Here is an 18385-nt window from a genome sequence, read left to right on the forward strand (position 1 = left end):
CAAAACTTATATTATCGTATTTCTTTTCAAAATCTACATCATCATCTTTGAAATGATGTCATCATTGCAGTCGATTCAGGGCAAACTGAACACAGGTTTAGGAATTTGCACAGGGGAATAATCTTTTCCTTGCATGGGATGATAATTTCTTTTTTAAGTCCTTTTCTTGCTATTTCTATGACCTTCCACCCTTAATGCACAATCGTACATGTTTAATGAAAGATAACAAACCTAAATTCTGCACTGACCTGGACTTGCAAAATAACCAGGGTTTTCAGCGAAGCCTTCATAAGCTATAAATCAGTGTAAAATTTAGCTCATATTGCATTCTCATTGGAAATGGGTTATATAATTTATGTTGAGCTGATCATAACTAAGCACCTCATAGTAGTGTCCTTCAAAAAATTTTAATCAAGATTGTCTTTCTCTCTCCACTTCTCTTGGTGCAATTTCAAGAGGTTTATTTGCATGTCAATCTGCACATGTTACTGCAGTTATTCTACTGAAGCAAGCACATCTCGGCTGCATACGTGTTTTACAGCAGTGTAATGTCAGGTGACTCTTTGCATTTATTTCTGATTTGTGCTAGTGGAAGAGTGAGGCCCTTAATTTTCTTAAGCCCTGAAAACAGAGGTATTTCCAAGTGCCTGTCAGATCTGTTTTCCAAGTCTCTTTGTGCTTCGCAGTGACTGTGCAATGAACAACGTAGGGGAATAAACTGTTGATCCTATGAAAATCACTGAGATGGTCCAACTTTTGCTTTAAAATCTATGTCAAAAAGTGTTTCTAAGTATGTTTGACATTTACTTTTAGATGCATGTTTTCTCTTGAGGTTTTTCTCCAGTTTGTCATATGGAAAACAGCAAAGGGGTTCCAGAGAGGTGTCTTGGGCAGCAAATACCAGGAAAGTCCTCTCCAGGGAAAACTTGCCAAAAGCTCTTTACATCAAGGACTGTCTTATTTTACAGTACTTATGCAATCTCTAATATGATGGGGTTCTGCAGTGAGGACAGAGTTGCTGCATAATTGGTGATAATAAACAGTTTCCCACCTAAGTATGTATAATCAAGTTGAACAGGGTGGGGAGAGGTGTGCTGGTAAAAGTGGGTGTGTTGATTTCTCATGCGGGCTTTTTTCTTTTTCATAATTAAAGGCTTATATGATGAAGTTACACATGGGTGGACTCCCGGTAGAATCCTAGAAAGGATAAACAAGTTTTAAACAGATTTTGAATGGATATTGAAGACAAAGATTATCAGCTATGACCAGAGAAGTCTGACTCCAGAAGCCCAGCAGAGCATATTTTTAGTTAGACTAAAGCTTTCTGCTCACTACGTGTCAAGTTTGACAGCCAAGATGTAAGTAGTTTTCATGCCATGGTGAAGCTTTGGATTTGAAGGTGGGAGACTTGGGATTTGTTGAGGAGTGACTGAAGTGGAGGAGTAGGAAAACCAAGGTATGGAAAACGTGATCAGATAACAGTAGCTGTACCTGCAGCAGATGAAGTGAGCTAGGGGAAGCGGGGACAAGTGATGTGGGAGACTGTGAAGGTATAGACGTTGGTTCTTTGGCAGACACTTTGTAACTTGCTCTGTATGGAAATGTCAGGAGAATCTCAGTACATTTGCCCCTAGATCCTGCTAAATAAGCAGTCACTACCAGGCTTCAGGTTTCATAAGTCTCATAAAATTAATGGAGATATTGCCACAAGCCACTGTCTTCTTTCTCCCACCCTTTGCTATGTGTCATCTTTTTTTTTTTTTTCCTGCCAGTAAACATTAAAAGTTGACGTTGAGCTATTTCCAAATTATCTTTTCCTTCCCACCAGTCGTTTCTGGCTCTGTTCCAAAGAGGGAGAGAAGATGACAGGTTTTCATTGGTCACTTAATTGTGTATGTCCATTGGTTTTTATGACTTCCAAATTCATATTTTTGTGTGCTTAGGGGCTTTTGTGACAAGGTGCTAATGGGTTCCTGGCTGGGCAAGCACCTGTGTCAGAAAGTGTTTCATTGTGTCCCTTATTTTTTCCAGCTCTGACTGCTTCTATTAGCTTGCATATATACCTTTATTGCAACCCCCCGATGTACTTTTGTTTGTGGGGTTTTTTTGTGGACATATAATCTGCATGTACAAAGGGAGCTATTATCCTCATGTGCAAAAGAAGCTATTACTCTTAATACAGAGAGAAAATGGGAGTCTCAAATGAGAACTTCACTTGTACATGTGCCTGAGAGACAAGAAATCAAGGAGACAGAGAAACAACCTGGACCACTGACCTGTCCAGGGATTTTCATCATATGATCCGAGAAGTTCTGCAAGGTGGGCTGTGGGTAACTGCTAGGTATCATGCTGCTGGAAAATCTCATTTCTGACTGTTAGGCTGCATGAAATGGTAGAGAACAGTACCGTACCTGGTTTCCTAATAAAGTGCTTCCAAATGAACTCTTGTCGTAGCTGCTCCACCTTATGATTCTGAAAGTGAAGAGAAACGATGTCTGCAGCTTTAAAAGAGAAGCAAAGCGTCCACAAGGTGATCTCTGTATTAGACTGTAATCTTCGTTAGGAAGAAGACCTTAAGTCCCCTCAGGATATTGTGTCTAAACCTGTGTGCTATTTGCAGCATTGAATATCTTTTGCTTCTGAAAAGGAAGACAAAGACTAGATTTTCTTGCTTATTTTGCTGATATTTCCTCTAATACAAGTTATTTATTGATGACCTGATGCATTTTGGGAGATAATATTGGTTTCTCAGCTTATGTCTATGCAATAATTTAGCATTTTATTCCAGTCCAAATGTGGACAAAATATGTTGCAGATTTTGGACATTTTAGCAATACCAGCAAGTAAATCCAGTCCACGACTGTTACACAGTATGTCCCTTGTCCTAAGAAGCAGTTTCCATAACATGGCTGTCATTAGCTCTTTTAATGGAAAATTATTAGACTTTTTTGTGCTTCCTAGTTTGCTCTTGCACATTGGTTTGCCCTCTGCCTTTGTCCAAAGTTAAAGATCTAGCTGATGAACTACTGTGTGGGGGAAAAACAGGGTATGACAGGTTTGGGGTTCACTAAAAATAGAATAGATTTAGAAATGTGTTTAGTTAACAGACCTTCTGAAACTGAAAACCGATACGAATACAACAAAGACCTTAACTTCCAAATCTGTAGGACAGGATATGAACAATAAAGAGTCTCTTGAGACCCATAGAGCGCATCCTGGCGTAGGTCTTACAAATAGTTTTTGTATATTAGTTTATACAGTCATGTTATAAGAGAGAGATGGCCAAGAATAGAGGAACAGGATATATAAATGAGATTTTTATGACCCAAATGTGCATATGAAATGTAGGACAGACTGGATTCAAAGTCAGTTCCCTGTTGTTGAACCTGCCTTTATACAGGACTTGCAGTATTTTCCATTATGCTCCAAAGACAAAGACTATATCATGCTACAAAAAAAGATTATGTCTAAGCCTATCTAAATTTAAATATATGTATTATTTTTCTCTCCCTTTTCCAGGCAGATTAGCAGAAACTATACTGTATGTGTTTATCCTTTCCAATTGATAGATATCTTTCATGATTTTGTTTTAACTGATCTATAACCATTTTTCCTAAAAGGAAAATGTCCTTATACCTTAAAAACCAAATGAGTCTATGACCACTGCTGGTCTGGTGATGATGTATAGAAGCTTTTGTTTTCTCTGTACAAGGAAGAAGAGATGATTTTTCTTAGAATTTTCGGTCTGTGTGGCTTTTTTGCAAATATTATTTCATTGGAGGTTGGTCTTATAATTCAGCAGTGTATCATAAAGCTTGTCTGCTTAGAAGCCTTCCGTCTACCCCTGGCTAATAACAATGACAATGCATTGGGAACTCATTTAACACATGGGCTGGACTGCAAGCTGTGCCCTGCTCGTGCCGCTGGGAGAGCAGCTGCCAAGGTGTCTTTTGAGACTCTTTGGACTGACTTGTCCTCCATCCCAGCACTGCTGTCCTTTGGAGCAACTTCAGGGATACTCTGTATTTGTAGCTGTGTATCCATACATGATACCCACAAAACCACCAAATTACAGGAAAAATCTGTTTCAGTGGCCACTGCCCAAACCCCAGCACTGTGCTGAGGAAGCAAGACAGCAGCTCTAAATCAGAGGGGTGTTTGGGGCTTGAATCTTGCACCTTGAGTCCTCGTAATCCATTGTCCCCACAACCAAATTCACCTTCCAGATATGCTGCTGTGAGAATATGAGTAATTCAATGTCATCAATTAAGTTATTCTAGAATTACTCCACTGTAGCTGAGAACAAAATTAAGCCTCTAGTCTGTTCTGGGAAATTAGACAGATATGTTTTTTTTTAAGTAGCTTCTAATACATTTCATTAGGAAATTATTTGATGAATGTCATTTAGGCATTGGGGATTGGTATAGTGTCGGGGGTTTGAACAGCCTGACAGTTTGTAGCTGGCCAAAAGGAATGAAAGGCTAATATCTTCACAGAACACTTCAATATTTTTAATCTTTTTTTTTTTTTTTTTCTCAAGCATTGAATACTTCAAAGATGTTATAAAGACATGGAATAGGAGATTCATTCCTAAGGACCTGGGAGTGTTCCAACTTATTTTCCTAAATGAGCTTCCTATCTTAAAACTTAGCCATCTCATGGTATTAGTTTTTACTTGTGTTGATTGTAATTTTCACAAGTAAGCACTCTGCAAGTGAGAGGCAGAGATTCAATTATACTTTTCTTAAATTGCATAAAAAAAAATCACCTAGATGTTGTTCTGCCATGAAGTCACAGTTTCTAAGGTACCAGAAAAACTTTATGCTAAGGCTGATGCAATATTCTTGGCCACAGAACAACTTATCTGAGTTCACTGGAAACCTGAGGGGAGGTGAATCCACCAAGGTCAGTGGCATACTTATATAATTTTTGCATTGTGAATAAACAGATGTTCTCTTTCATGAGTATTCACACCTATAGTATTGGACATTAGGTGAAGTATCCCAGCCTACTGATGCATCTAAAACAGGTTTGTTGCTGCTGAAGACATGGAAGACTTTTAAATCTTGTTGGATGCTGACTTAAATGCTGAATATAATTCACTGTTGTTGATTTTTCAATCCCATTTCACTCATGTTTGGAACAGAGGACTAGACCTGACTCTTGGTTAAAATTAGAGCCTTTTTTTTTTTTTTTTTTTAAAGTATTAGTGGGGTACTTTGGATTTTTTCAAAGACAAGTGAAATCTGGCCCACCGGACCTCTGTTGATTCCTCAAATTGGGACTGTATTAAAGGGTGTTATCAAAAATTACATGCTTTATACAGGAAACAAAACAGCTACTCAACCAAGAAGTGGTCCTTGAATTGTGCTTTGGGCCATTTTTTCAGATAGTATTACTGTACATTAACTTAATCTCTTTTTTCTACATCAAATTGGTGTGCCAGATTTTCTGGTTTCTCCAGTTATTCTAAATCACTCTGACGATACAGAAAACACCTATACCTATTTTGGCTGGTTATGTGCCTGTGTATGTTTGTCTTACACTGTCAGAACTACGCTAAGCTATTGAAGTGTAGCTGTAACTTTGGTGTAATGAATTCTTACTGCTTTTAACACATGAGCTCTTTCCTTGTCTTGGCTATTTCTCTTATTTCTTTTAACTTCTCTCTTCTGCCATTCTGTTCTCAGGTCTGGACTAATTTTTCTTTTCTTACTGGTGTGCAAGATAACTAGCTCTTCTTCCTTCATAAATATATACCTTACATTAGGTGTGTTCATACCTACCTGCCAGAGAAATGAGAGAGAGGGGTGGAAGAGGATCAGGATAGGCAAGGAAGTTTGAGAGGGGAACGTTGGTCAGTGTGTCTGTCCAGTCCCTGTCTTCTAGCTTAAAATGTATTGCCTGTAATCTTGATCGTAACTTGTTAAGGGCACAAAGCGTCATTTCAGCTGCACACAGAGATGCACCTGCCTGGCCTCTTTGGCTGCTACGTTACAATGACAGGGGCAGAATAACAGTAACAGAATAACAAGAGATAAATAAGTGGAGGTTCCTTTTCCATGTATGAAATATTTTTTCTCTCTCAAAGAGAAATGTCAAGAAAGGAAACTGAAAAGTTGAGAGTATTTATTGTGTTGGTATGCTAGTCTCTTACACACCCTGTGTAAAGCCAAGAAAGTTCAAGCCTATTAAGTGAAGACTTTAAATTGTATTAATAAATGTCAGTATAATCCAGCGCAGTTAGTCTAACCACACCTGTATGAATATCTTCAGCTATGTTTAATCCATTTCTTACAAGAAAAACCCCACCCTTTGCATTTTTATTGAAGCACTTTGCCTTACTCTGTGTCTTTAGTCTCTCTGGTTTTATGTAATTACCAATAGGACCTGGACAATCGTATGCAAGACCATCTACTTAATGTTCACAGTAAGGCTCACCAAACAAAGTGGACACACTATGGTTAATAAAAAGGTTTTCTTAAAGTTTAATGAGGCTCCACAACAAATATAAATTGGGGAATCACCTTTTCCTTTGCCTTCCTTTGAAAAAGTGGGAAAAGCAAAAAGATGATTTGTCCATCTAGAACCTTGTTAGAAGTATGTAAGGGAGCTGCAGAAGGAAAAATTGAGAAGAAAAATGTTAATATGTGATATTCATAATCCTTTTGTCAAGGAATCTAGATAATTTTAGAAATGTGTAATTGGTGAAGTCCCAGTGAAGTCCCTTTGCTTTTACGAAGAGACTGCTGGAGAGGCAGACAGATTAGGGGACTGTGAATGGGACCCTAGAGTCACTCACTTGTAAAATCAAGAACAAAGAGGAAAAATCCTCATATTCATCTTGTGTTCTGACCCACTTACTGTGTTGTTGCAAACAGATAGAGTGAAATAACTCTGAATGCGGTGTTTAAACCAATTTTGCCAAGGAGAAATGAGCCCAACTTAAAGCTGGCCATAGCTAAGTGAATTGTTTCTTTTTTTGACTATGACAGTTATCTTGAAATAGCCCTTCGATGAAATCCTCTCCTCTTTCAAGTCCTTGGAAAAACTCTTATGATGAGATTCATTTCACCTAACTTTAAATATCTCTAGTGTAAACTTCTATATCTGAGCTCCCCATCCTTGACTCTCTTTATAGCTGGTGGAGATAAATGAGGCCTTCTAGAGTACGAGTCATCTTCCTTGTTTCAGATGGCTGCTTTAGAAGGGAGAAATTCAACACTCTGAGTACCTGCCTCTCTTTGTCAGCTTTAAAGAGCAACTTCGGCAGCATCACACTCATCTAGTCAGAAGAAACCCACCTGTTGTGACTTCAGAGGGGATTTGGATGCCCCTGTTTTTCACTTGGGAAGACATCACTGGCTGTATGTGGGAGATGCTGAGGTTCTTGCAGATTTGCAGTACGTTTTGGTTATGCTGTCAGCTGCTTTCACACCTCTACTTGTAGTCTCAGAATTCTGTTGCATGAAAATATGCTTAACTGTAGAAAATCTGCCAGAGTTATATACAGAATGTTTAAGCTTACTCTCAAAGGTACTGCTCTTCTGTAACTACAATGTCTTCATTCCTTTTCCTAAAATCTCAGGTCAATACTATGAATCTGTGGACACACTCATTCACCCCAAAACATTCGGGCAAAATTTTAAGAATACATTCAGAGGAATGCTAAAAGAAAACAAGTTACTTGGATCTCTCTTATCTTCTTGAACCAGTATTCTTCCCATTCCTTACTTAATATAGAGATGAACAAAGGGAGAAATAGACAAGGGCCATAATGCAAAATGGAAGATTTAGGAAATCATGTGCAATTGCTACTTGGAGATCAAGAATAACATTGAAAGCATGCTAAGCAGCAGTCAGTAGGTAGCAGTTCTTCTGCCGAGCTTCATCACAGTGTCTTGTGAAACAAATTTAATCCCTTAAAGGTGGGAAATAGCAGGTTTGGTTTAGTTTGATTTTGGTGAGAAAAAAAAAAAAAGAGACATACTGGGTGCTCTGCAGTGCAGAGCACTGCAGGTGCTCTTTAAGTGCTTTCGCTTTGTGTTGCGATTAGCCCTTTTTGAGGATATGTTCCTTAGCAAATGTCGTCTGTGCAGGCATAGAATAAAATTAAGGTAAAAGTCTCCTGTGTTTAAAGTGGTCTGGATGTTGTGACTTGCCGTTACATATGGTGAGGAGTTTGGTGGCATCATTGCTTAATTCACTGGACTTTCTTCACTGGGGAGTAGGTACATTTCAGAGCCTGTTGTTTCCTTGCAGGCCAGGTGACCGCATGGAGGTTGATGTTGATCTCCCTGCCATGATGGTCACCTGAGCACTGTAGGGCTGAGATAAGTGCTGAAAATGACTGCTTTGGTCAACGGGACATCTCCTTGGTTTGATGTACATAAGTCAGCGTAGCTTGGCTGATTACAGTTCTTACTTGGTCACTGACAGTCTGGCCCACCATGTTTTGAGATAGTTTACTCTTCTGAGTGTTAAAAAGTGGAGATGGTTGACTTTAAAGGAACAGTTTCTCTGTAGCTGAAGTGTGTGCATGGAAGCGGAGCAGAGGAACCTGTTGTGTCCATGGAAGGATTTGATGTGTGGGTGGCAAAGAGGAAATCAGAGCCCTGAGAGGGTCATAACAAGACAGGGACTGTAGGAGGAAAGCAGGAGAGAAGTTAGGCTGGCAAATGATGAAGGAAGAAAGACTATTTAAGTTGTCTGTAATTCCTTGGAAGCTCAGGGATGGAGAGTTGTTCTGTCTGTTTACATACATATAAATCCAGAATAATTTAATTGCTGCTGTCTTCATGATATACTGATGTGCAAGTAGAGACGATGAAACTGGGGCTGATGTTGTTTTGTCCCTTGAAAAAGGAATACTTAGGTCACTTTTCATCTGTTTTTGTAGTCAACCCATCATGTTGTTTTAGTGAGATCCAAAAGAAACTTCTTCAAATCTTTCATGTAATAGTGGCACAATAACATGTCTTCTAAGGAAAGAAGATATTTCCATATAGAAGAGAAAAAAAAAAAAGACCTGGTGAAAATGACAGGTTCATATGTTTTGTATGTTTGCAAGGGAATAAAATAATGAACTGGCTTTATTTTTTTCATCTGTACATAATTAATTGCCTTTTTGGGGATACTTAACTGTAAAATATTTTAGCTATATTAGAAATTAAAAATATGCTTACCTGTTCTATCTGAAGTGTTTTAGGGTTTTCTCAAGATTGATTGTGTTACAGCAGTTTAAAACAGTATGTTATTGGTACCCTGTATGATTCCATCGTGTCCATTCAGCTCTGTCAGTCTTCCTCTTTCTTCCCCCCATTTTTTCTCACAGTAAAAATGTCTACTTGTGTTTTTGCTTCAGTGGTGTTACTTAGCAATTTACTTCCTATAATTAACACATCTGTATGTAGCTGATCCAAAGGCAAGTGAGAATGAGGGAATGTTTTCCCGTCAGATCAGTGGATTTCAGAAGTGACCCTCAACAGATGATTATCAGATGCTGAAATCCATATCTGAATAAAGGGGGCTATGTGTGTGTGTGTATGTATGTAGAAATGCTTTCTTTAGCCTAAGGGGTAGCAGTCAATACAGAAAGTGAGATGAAAGCTGAATTTTTGCAGAACGGAGATTTCATTTTAACAAAGTATTTTTTCCCTTTCTTCTTCTCCTCTCTGTTTGAAAAAATGTTAAACATGTAGAGTCAGGGAGACATTCCTGTGCTGCATTAGAATAGCCATCAACGTCAGCTGAGACCATTTGGATCATGTCACTTGTCCTAAAGTGTGTAGCTGTTTTTAAAGAAGGAACATGTCATGTTCTGTACAGGGATCTTTAATGCATGAAACTTGTTTGAAGCAATAATAAATCAAGTCCTTGCTGCTAAAACCAGTGTCTGATTTTCCCTCATGACAATCTCTGTCTTTCTGTATGTAAAAAAACTGAGACAATAGCAAAACCAATTCTGCACCCAGAAGTATTGCAAATAATTTTCATCACAACTAAATACATAAATTAGCAAAGTAAAGAACTGAGATATAAATGCCCTATGCATTTGCCACAATGTTTAATAATGTACTCTTTTTCTACAACCATCATTATAGGAGGTTGCAAGCTGTGTAGAGATATTTTCATTATTCATGCTCTATTGAGTAGGCAGTTCTGCAGACATTTTTCTCACCTCTCCTAAAAAAGTGGAATAATTAAGACCAAGTAGAGTGTTTGAGACTTATTTGCCTATCATTTTCCACTCTTTTACGCAAGTATTAGTTCTATTAGATTCAAACCAGTTACTGTTGATGTAAAGAAAAATCAGGCTTTTGCATTTTTACTATTTATTAATTACTCCTTTTGACTGTGCGTAGCCATAACTAATACAAGTTAAGGAAATGTAAATGCAAATCCATTTAAATTAATCTGGAGTAGTTAAGAATTGCAGGCTATTTTAGCAGCATGACTTAGTTTCAAAAGCCCTGTGAGAAGACGACAGATATCTCAGTCCTGGCAAATGTTATTACTGTCTACAATGTATAGTAGTGTAATCATAATTACTAATGGATGATGCTGAGATCCCCATTTGGGCTTCAACAGGGGTTGAAGCTTAATCAGACAAAGGGTTCAAGGGTCTGATTCTTTGCCGCCTTGTAAAATGCCTTGATCTTTCCTCCACTACAGATTCACTGGCTCTGGATTTGGGCAATAAATTATGAGTATAAAAATGTATTTTCATACAAAATATACAAAAAAAAAAGGTGTATTTTTTTTCCTTTCATGTACAGAAAGAATAAAAACCCTCAAAACAAATTGGAGAAGGTATCGAAGTGGCAGTACTAAGGGCTGGGGCCCGTGGAGTGGACCAGGTCCTGAAGCAGAGCCCTGGCCAAGGCACCTTCTGAACTGGGCGAGCTGTCCCAAGGGTGCTCGGAGCGCCGTGTTGGTACCCCCTCAGTCCTCCACTGAGAATGTCAACAAAGGTGCCAAGCAGTGCCAGCTGAAATGATGTTTGCTTTTTAAAGATCTGTGGGCTCCAGTCCACTAGGGACTGCAGAGAGACCAAAAGTGCATTTTGCATAGGCTAGGATTTCAACGGCGGTTGTAATGACTTTGAGTTACATCAAAAGCAAACGTGATTTCAGCCAGTGACCTTGAGCTGAAAAATGTTAGCCTGTTATCAGTGCCCCAAACCACGAAGTCACTTGGTATTGTTTTGAGTGTCTTTGCTTATATAGATTGGTTTATTTATTTTTTTTAATCTGGTGCAACATAGTAGAGGTAACCATCAGTTTGTTATAAAACCAAGTGCTCCGCTGACCTTACTCCTTCCAGACTGAGTGTGGTAGAAACCTGAGGCAGCTATCGCTTGTTTGTTGTTCCACTTGTGGGGCTGCTCAAGAACTTCCAGTTTCCAACAGCTCAGCTCTGAGGAGCAAACTTGAGCACAGAGGCACATGTGAAGTGTTGTGATTTGTTGCCATGATGACAGTGTCAACTTAACTACAGCTGACAAACAGTTTTTAAATAGAACATTTCAATTCATTATAGTATTCTCCATCTGTTTTTTTTCACTGTCTGCATACATGCAAAACATCTGAGAAATGCTACCACAATGGTTTAGTTTACTTATCTAGCCACTAACATTAATTAATTGTTGAGAGTGGTTGTTTAGGGAGCAAGTAAAATGATGAAATTCCCCCCTCAGTAAAGGAAGCTATTTTATTTATTCAACAAAAGATGCCTGGTAGACCTGCTTCCACGTTTAGAGAGAGTTTTTCAAATTGATTTTTTGAGCATAGGTTCTATATTGTTGGCGGGTTTTTTACTACTTTGTTACCTCTTGCTTTTGCCACATTTTGCTTCCTTCCCCAAAGCACCTGCCGTTGCTATTTCCATTGTGGAACTGGTAACAGAAGGGGAGCATCATTTTGTAATTAAATCAGGCTGCTGGGGTCAAATTTAGAGGGTTTTATTCATGGCTTTGCCACTGGCCCACTCTATGACCTTGAGCAAGTTGCACATTGCTGTATCTCAGTTTACCTATAGGTAAACTAATATTGACTTCCCTTGAGGGGATATCATGAGGCTTAATTAAGCGTCTGCGAAGTTCCGTGAGATAGAGGACGGAAAGCTGCCATCGACATACAAATGATGACGATGATTTGTGCCCGATTGTACCACTTCCCACAGAACTGCCACTGTAGCTGCTGTGCGGATTAGTTGTCAGGTGAACTATGAATCTATCGATTCATCCATCATTCTCCTCCTTGTAGATTGAGCCCAGCTGGCTAGCTTTGCTTATTAGTAGCTTTTAATAAATCAAATCATATTTGCTGTTTTAATTGTATCTTAAAGAGTAGCGTGGCTCTTTGCTTTTAAATTAAAAACAGTGTGACAATGTAGACATTAGAAGCTGTGCTGCTGCTCTTGTACTCCGCTGCTCTCAAATTGTTGACATAAAACTGGGTTAAAAATATATGTTTAAGGAACCTCATAATTATAAAACATGCAGCTACTAAATTCTGTTAGAGGACTTTCTCTGGGTGCCTCTTGCAAAGCTTGGGCATCCTTGTTTGTAAATCCTCTTGGAGCACTGTCCCAGTAACCACGTTTTGAAAATCATAATCTACTGATCCGCATGAATTCAAGGTGAAAGTAGTTGAGGATTGCTGTTTGTTGACAGGAACAGCCAAGTCCATATGAAAGAAAAAAAAAGCCAAAATGATGTAAAATCAGATTAATGAATTATTCAAGATATACTTTATTGTGATTTTTATTTTTAAATAACACTGGCCAAAAAGCAATGGGAATAACAAACTGACATGTTTTATTTTTAATCTAGGGCCAAAACTGTATCTTACAAATCTCATTAAAATAGAGTATATCCACTAAAATATTGATAACATAATTTCCTTTAGATTTGGTTCTCATACAAAAAGCAAAGGGCCTATGTGGAAGTGGATACTCGTAGAGGAATCCTACTTACTGAAATCAATGGAAGTAGCCCAGCTGGCTACTTTTGCCCATTACTCATTTATAGTAAATCAAGCAATACTACTTCTTCTAACATATCCTAAATGGCAAGTTATAGGAATTCGTCACCAAGTGCAGAAAAAAGTTCAGGTTAAAAACAGCAGGAGTTTCCCATTGATTTCAGGTAAGCTTTTGCCCAATGTCTTGCTGTATTTTAGATCATCAGCCTTGGAGCTTTGTGGAATTTGCTTTTCTATCATGTGCAAAATCTGTTTCAAGGGTGTCTAGTAGGTAAAAGTGAAAGGGGGCCATTTGACTCTTCACCTGTCCAGACAGACTTCACCCTTTGTAACTTTACTGTTTCTAGCAGAATTGCGTAATGATGATAATTCATTCAAATGTCAAGCAGGAAAATCAACACAGAGTGTGCGGTCAATTAATTTCTAACTCCTGAGAGGAGATCAAAGAGGAAGGCAGCAGGGAGGAGGAGTAGCCTTATATAAATGTAAAGGAAAAACTCTCAGTAACTGAGATAGAGCTATGAGGAGATAACAGAATTCAAAAAAAGATTTATTAAAAAAGCAAACAAAGTAGTTAGCCGGAGAATTCAACTACTGGAACATAAACTGAGCACACTAAGCGGAGCAGTAAGCTGAAGCAATGTATTTTTGGACATGCTGGTCCTGTATTTGATCCAAAGGCCCCCTTTCACACTGTAAAAGGGTGTGAAAATCACAGACGGATTTGAAACCTTTACCACCATACGCCGGCAATAGGAGGAAGGATCTTGGATCCTTCAGCAGGGGGACGGGTTGGGAATAGGTGCCGAAGCTGGGCTTTCCAGCAGGAAATTGCACAAAGTGCTGGAGATCCTCCTATCCAGGCCCTGCCTTCGCAGCACGTAACTGCTCCGTGATCTCAGGGCCAGGACGGGACACCGGCAGGATGAAACCCAAGCACATGCAGTGGTCCTCAGTGGCTGCTGCCAGGTGTGGGTCCTGAGGAATGTTATGGAAGAAAGGCAGTGTATCTATTAGAGCCTCTACTATTCCTGTGGTGAAGCACACGGCTGAGCAATGTAGGTTTCTTTAGAAGTAGCTTGAGCTAGTACTTTTCTCACCTAGGTATTTAAAAAAAAAAAAAAAAAAAAAAAAGAGGGACAGCAGCAATGAAAAAGAATGTGGCAAATAAGAACAGCATCTCATGCAAAACAGTGAAGTGCACAGAGCATACAGCCACATTCAGTTTCCTTGAAATCAGTCAGAATTGGGTTTGAATACCTGTCAGAAGGGTTTAAGAAACTGGAAAGGTGAAATTCAGCAAGAAAGTCTGTACAAGAGTTTAAAGTATCAAGGTAGATCGACAAAGGAGACATCAGTTTGGCTAAAGACACTTCTGTAAGGAGCAGATGAGGCAGACTGCTGAGGGCCATTTGAGCTAATGATGTACACAAGCAGAGGAAAGCATAAGTATAGCTATGGCAAGGGCCAGACATTCAAAGAATTTAGGCAGAATTTCTTTACAATGGAGTAAACTACAAAGGTCAGGAATTGAAGCAAAAGAATAGTATAAGGAAAATATTTTTGTCTATGTATTAATGTTCTTCTTGCACTTCCCCCCCAAAGGCTACTAGTTCATTATAAAAAAAATATACATATTAATAGCATGTCTGGGGATGTGTCGTTTTTCTGTCATCATTGGAGGGGAGTATTTTGTGTTGAAGTAGCTCGTCTTTTCCACTTACAGAAAATTTTCCTCTTGCTCTCTCCCTGACCTCTCTTCCTCTTCCCCACCCTCTTCCCCTAAACCTGAGTAGTTGTCTGAAGGGACTTCATTCCAGGATCTCACAGTTGGATAAAAAAGAACAAAATACAGAAAGATAAGTTCTTAAAATCACTCTGGGCTTTCTTTAATGGTAATCATTAGCCCTGTTCTGAACTCTATTGACAAAATGCTCGAGTAGTCTTGAAAGCCGAGCGAGTGCTCTTTTAAAGGAAGAGCTGGTTAATTAGAAGATCTAATGCAAGTGACCTAATTCTGCGCTCAGCGCTAACTTTTCTAACACACAATAACGTAAAGATTGGAAATGATACAGATTGATTCATGTACGTCAACAAGTTGAAATCTTAATTGGAAAGTTAATTTCTCCATAGCTATTTAAAATCATCATCTTCTTTCCAGACCAATGCTAAGTATTTTTTGCCTGCAATTTGATAAGCAGCATGGAGCTCATGTATTAATATGTACAGCGAGCCACAGACACACAGAGAAGATACTTAATGGTCAAAGAATGAGGCAACCGTGTAAGTGGCACAGCTCTGAGTTACTAAGTCATCTTGTAGCAAGTGCAAATGTTCTGTTTTCTAAAAAAAATAAACAGGAATTTACTTTTAATCACTTATACAGCTATTGTTGAGGATTGAAAGCTATTGCTAAGGGTATGTGAATGTTTTCACCGTAAATCAGAGTATGAGAAATGTCACTGCATTTTGGTATCCAAATATGCCTCTTTTAAAGGCAACACAGTTTTGTGTCCCCTCCCCTCAGCTTTAAGTAGGGAAGATGTGTAAAATAATTTTTCTGGATGCAGATGGTTATTTTAGATATAACTCAACAGGACAGTATAAGTTATTTCTCACTAGGCCTGGTAAGATTAATGCGTAGTCTACCAGCATTGTTTTGGTTTTCTTTTTCTATAAACAGGATGCTGGTAAATTGTGATTCCTTACAACGCCTTGCTGTAGTCTCTCGCCTGAACTTCAGGAACACTTGCGCTTTTTGTATAAGGGTATGCTGCAAAGGAGGATCTTCGCATCCAACTTCAGACATCTAGTGAGGGTGTGTGAATAACCTTCTGGAGGCCCCCACTCCATCCATTGACTGTGCTTGGATGTGTGGCTCCTGTCTGTAGGGGCTCTGAATCACACCTAACCTAGATGTCTATGATATTGGGTCCAGCAGGCTTTCTTATCTATAATGTAACTGCTGCACATTTATATATCATTCCTTTTTTAATTTCTATGGGAATTTTGTATGAGTAAGATGTACAGGATTTGTTGCAAAAGAGGATGTATTTCAGCTATAGTAGAGTACGCTGGTAGCGTATTTAGATATGGAAGTGCTAAGGTGGCAAAGGCTCCAAAGCATTGATACGTGAATGCTAAGAGGTCTGCAGATGTGGTAGCAGTAAAAATAATTCCAATTATTTTTATATCCAAAATGCCTTATTTCAGAATAATCTATCCAAAGTTCTAGTTCTATCCAAAGTTCAGTGAAGGTCCGAAAAAGTATTTATAAATAAAAATATGAGGTTTGCTCAATCTGGCAGCTCCTCGATATTTTATATTCAAATTTAATTGTGCTGTGGAGTATGTACGTGCTCTCCTCTGGTGCCTGGAGAATTTGTGCACTTCATTTCATTTCCTGGAAGAGGCTTTTGGGGCACCAGATCAAAGCAACTTGTTAGTCTCTTGTAACAATTAAGAATTAAGATTTTGGGGTCTTTTCATGAAAAATATTGGGAATTTGGCTGTAGACTAGACTAGTTCTGCTTTCAGGCTGACTTAACAGTTACATCGTGCAAAGGCTGAACTATGGAGATAGTGACTGAGCAATGCAGAGAAACTGGTCATCCTAAGGAGCAGGAAACTCTTTTCTTCTTTTTCTTTTTCTTTCTTTTTTTTTTTTTTTTTTTTAATCGGTGTCTTTGATGCTGTTAAATAAATTGAGACTGTTTCAAAGAGATAATTTGTGGGGATCAGATGTATCAAAGAGAAGAGCTAGCTGAAAAAGCATTGAAAAAAACTCAAAATAAATGGCAAAAATTATTTTATTCAGGTTTTTAGTCATAAGGCATTACTGTTATGAATACAATGTAACTAATATTCAGTATTGCTATTTCGTAACTGCTTCATAGCTCAGACACTGATGTAATGTAGGCTGATGCTTGTCTGTGGCATACACTGATGGTGCGTCTTAGATTAAGTTATTCTACCTACTTGATCCCTGGATTGCTGGCTGTGGTTTATTCTTGTTCTGTAACATATCAGTTAAGAGAACAGCTTTTTGACTGAAACTGGAATAAGCTGGGGAACAAGTGGTGCACTGGTTTGTGATGAGACATGGGACTAAATTCATATATGTGGATGTTCCTCCACTAGGAGAGATTTAGACTACTTTCATTTTTAAGAATTCCAGTGTATTGAGTTATAATAACGAGAGCAATTGAAGTAAAAATCCAGCACACTGATTTCAGTAGAGTGTAGTCTCTTTTACAATATGGCAGCATTTACCTCTAATCAGTTTTAATTCAGCTCCAGTTTGTTAGTAACTGAATATGATTTCCAGCTGATGGAGGCTTAAGTGGGTGCTTGCCTGAAGGGTTCAGTTGTATATAGATAATTCTTTTCTATGTAATAAATTTTTCCCACCTAGCTGGTAGTTTCACAAGAGAAACTGGCATGAGCACTCCTGTACCTTCTCACCTCTTTAAGACTTTATTCTAGACAAGAGTTAAGCCATGTTGATAACGTGAGGAAGCTGTTGCATGTCTGTTTTTTTGTTTTGTTTTTTATCTGTAAGGATGAGCTCTGGGAAAATTTGCAGATGTGAAATTATCTGAGTCAAATCTAGATGAGAGACTGTAAGGAACTTGTGAAGGACTTAACTAGCTGCACAACGATACATGAAATTCATTGATGATAAATGCAAAGTAATGACCATTGGGATGGAAAAATTTTACTAGTTGTCTGCCTAAGAATTTTACTATTTGTCTAACTGGACTGAAAAATAACTATATGAACTCAGGAGAGAAATCCAGCCATCAATACTGATGGTTCCTTGAAGACATCTGCTCAGTGCACAGCTTCAGTCAAAAGACAGGTTTAGGTACATGAGGAAAGGATAAAGAATAATATGGAAAACACAGTAATGATGCCATTATGCAAATAGCGCTGGTTCATCAAATGGGTGACACCATTGTCAAATAGGGTATTACAGATTTACCAGGAGTTCAGAGTGAGGCAAGAAGAATGATTAGGTGCATGGGAAAACTTTCATATGAGGAGAGATTGAAAAGGCTGGGATTGCTACCTTCAAGAGGAGATGAATAAAAAAGAGCATGATAAGAATCCAACATTCACTATTTTGCATAGAGGAGGCAGTTTGGGAAGAGCTTTTCTCTCTGTGTCATGATCCAGGAACAATGGAACACAATAGAAAGGTGGCTGATAAATAATAATTTTTCACCTGATGTGCAACTAGGTAATGGACTTCTTTGCTCTGGGAAGTTGCTAAGGAATTTAATGTGTTTTAGGAAAAGGTCTGGTGATTTATACAAATAAGAATATTCTGTGTTGTTGGTATCTATTAAAAAAAAGGTGACTAAAAGAGATCTGAAATGATATGCTTTAGGTTTGCA

At 38.5% G+C, this 18385-nt stretch overlaps 1 protein-coding gene across 18 annotated transcripts in view; it reads left to right on the plus strand.

The window, feature by feature from the left end:
* ESRRG (estrogen related receptor gamma) overlaps window positions 1-18385 on the plus strand; it is a 389904-nt gene that overhangs the window by 176054 nt on the left and 195465 nt on the right. For 4 of the 18 annotated variants that reach the window (XM_068400512.1, XM_068400519.1, XM_068400527.1 and 1 more), the window contains one exon: window positions 1154-1358. The exons of the other annotated variants lie outside the window; for them this stretch is intronic. In XM_068400512.1, coding sequence (XP_068256613.1) covers window positions 1357-1358 — 2 coding nt within the window. In that variant the 5' untranslated portion in view covers window positions 1154-1356. The remainder of the gene's footprint in view (window positions 1-1153; window positions 1359-18385) is intronic. 18 annotated transcript variants of the gene reach the window in all.

Source organism: Nyctibius grandis, chromosome 1, assembly GCF_013368605.1.
Source record: "Nyctibius grandis isolate bNycGra1 chromosome 1, bNycGra1.pri, whole genome shotgun sequence".
Taxonomy (NCBI): Eukaryota; Metazoa; Chordata; class Aves; order Nyctibiiformes; family Nyctibiidae; genus Nyctibius; species Nyctibius grandis.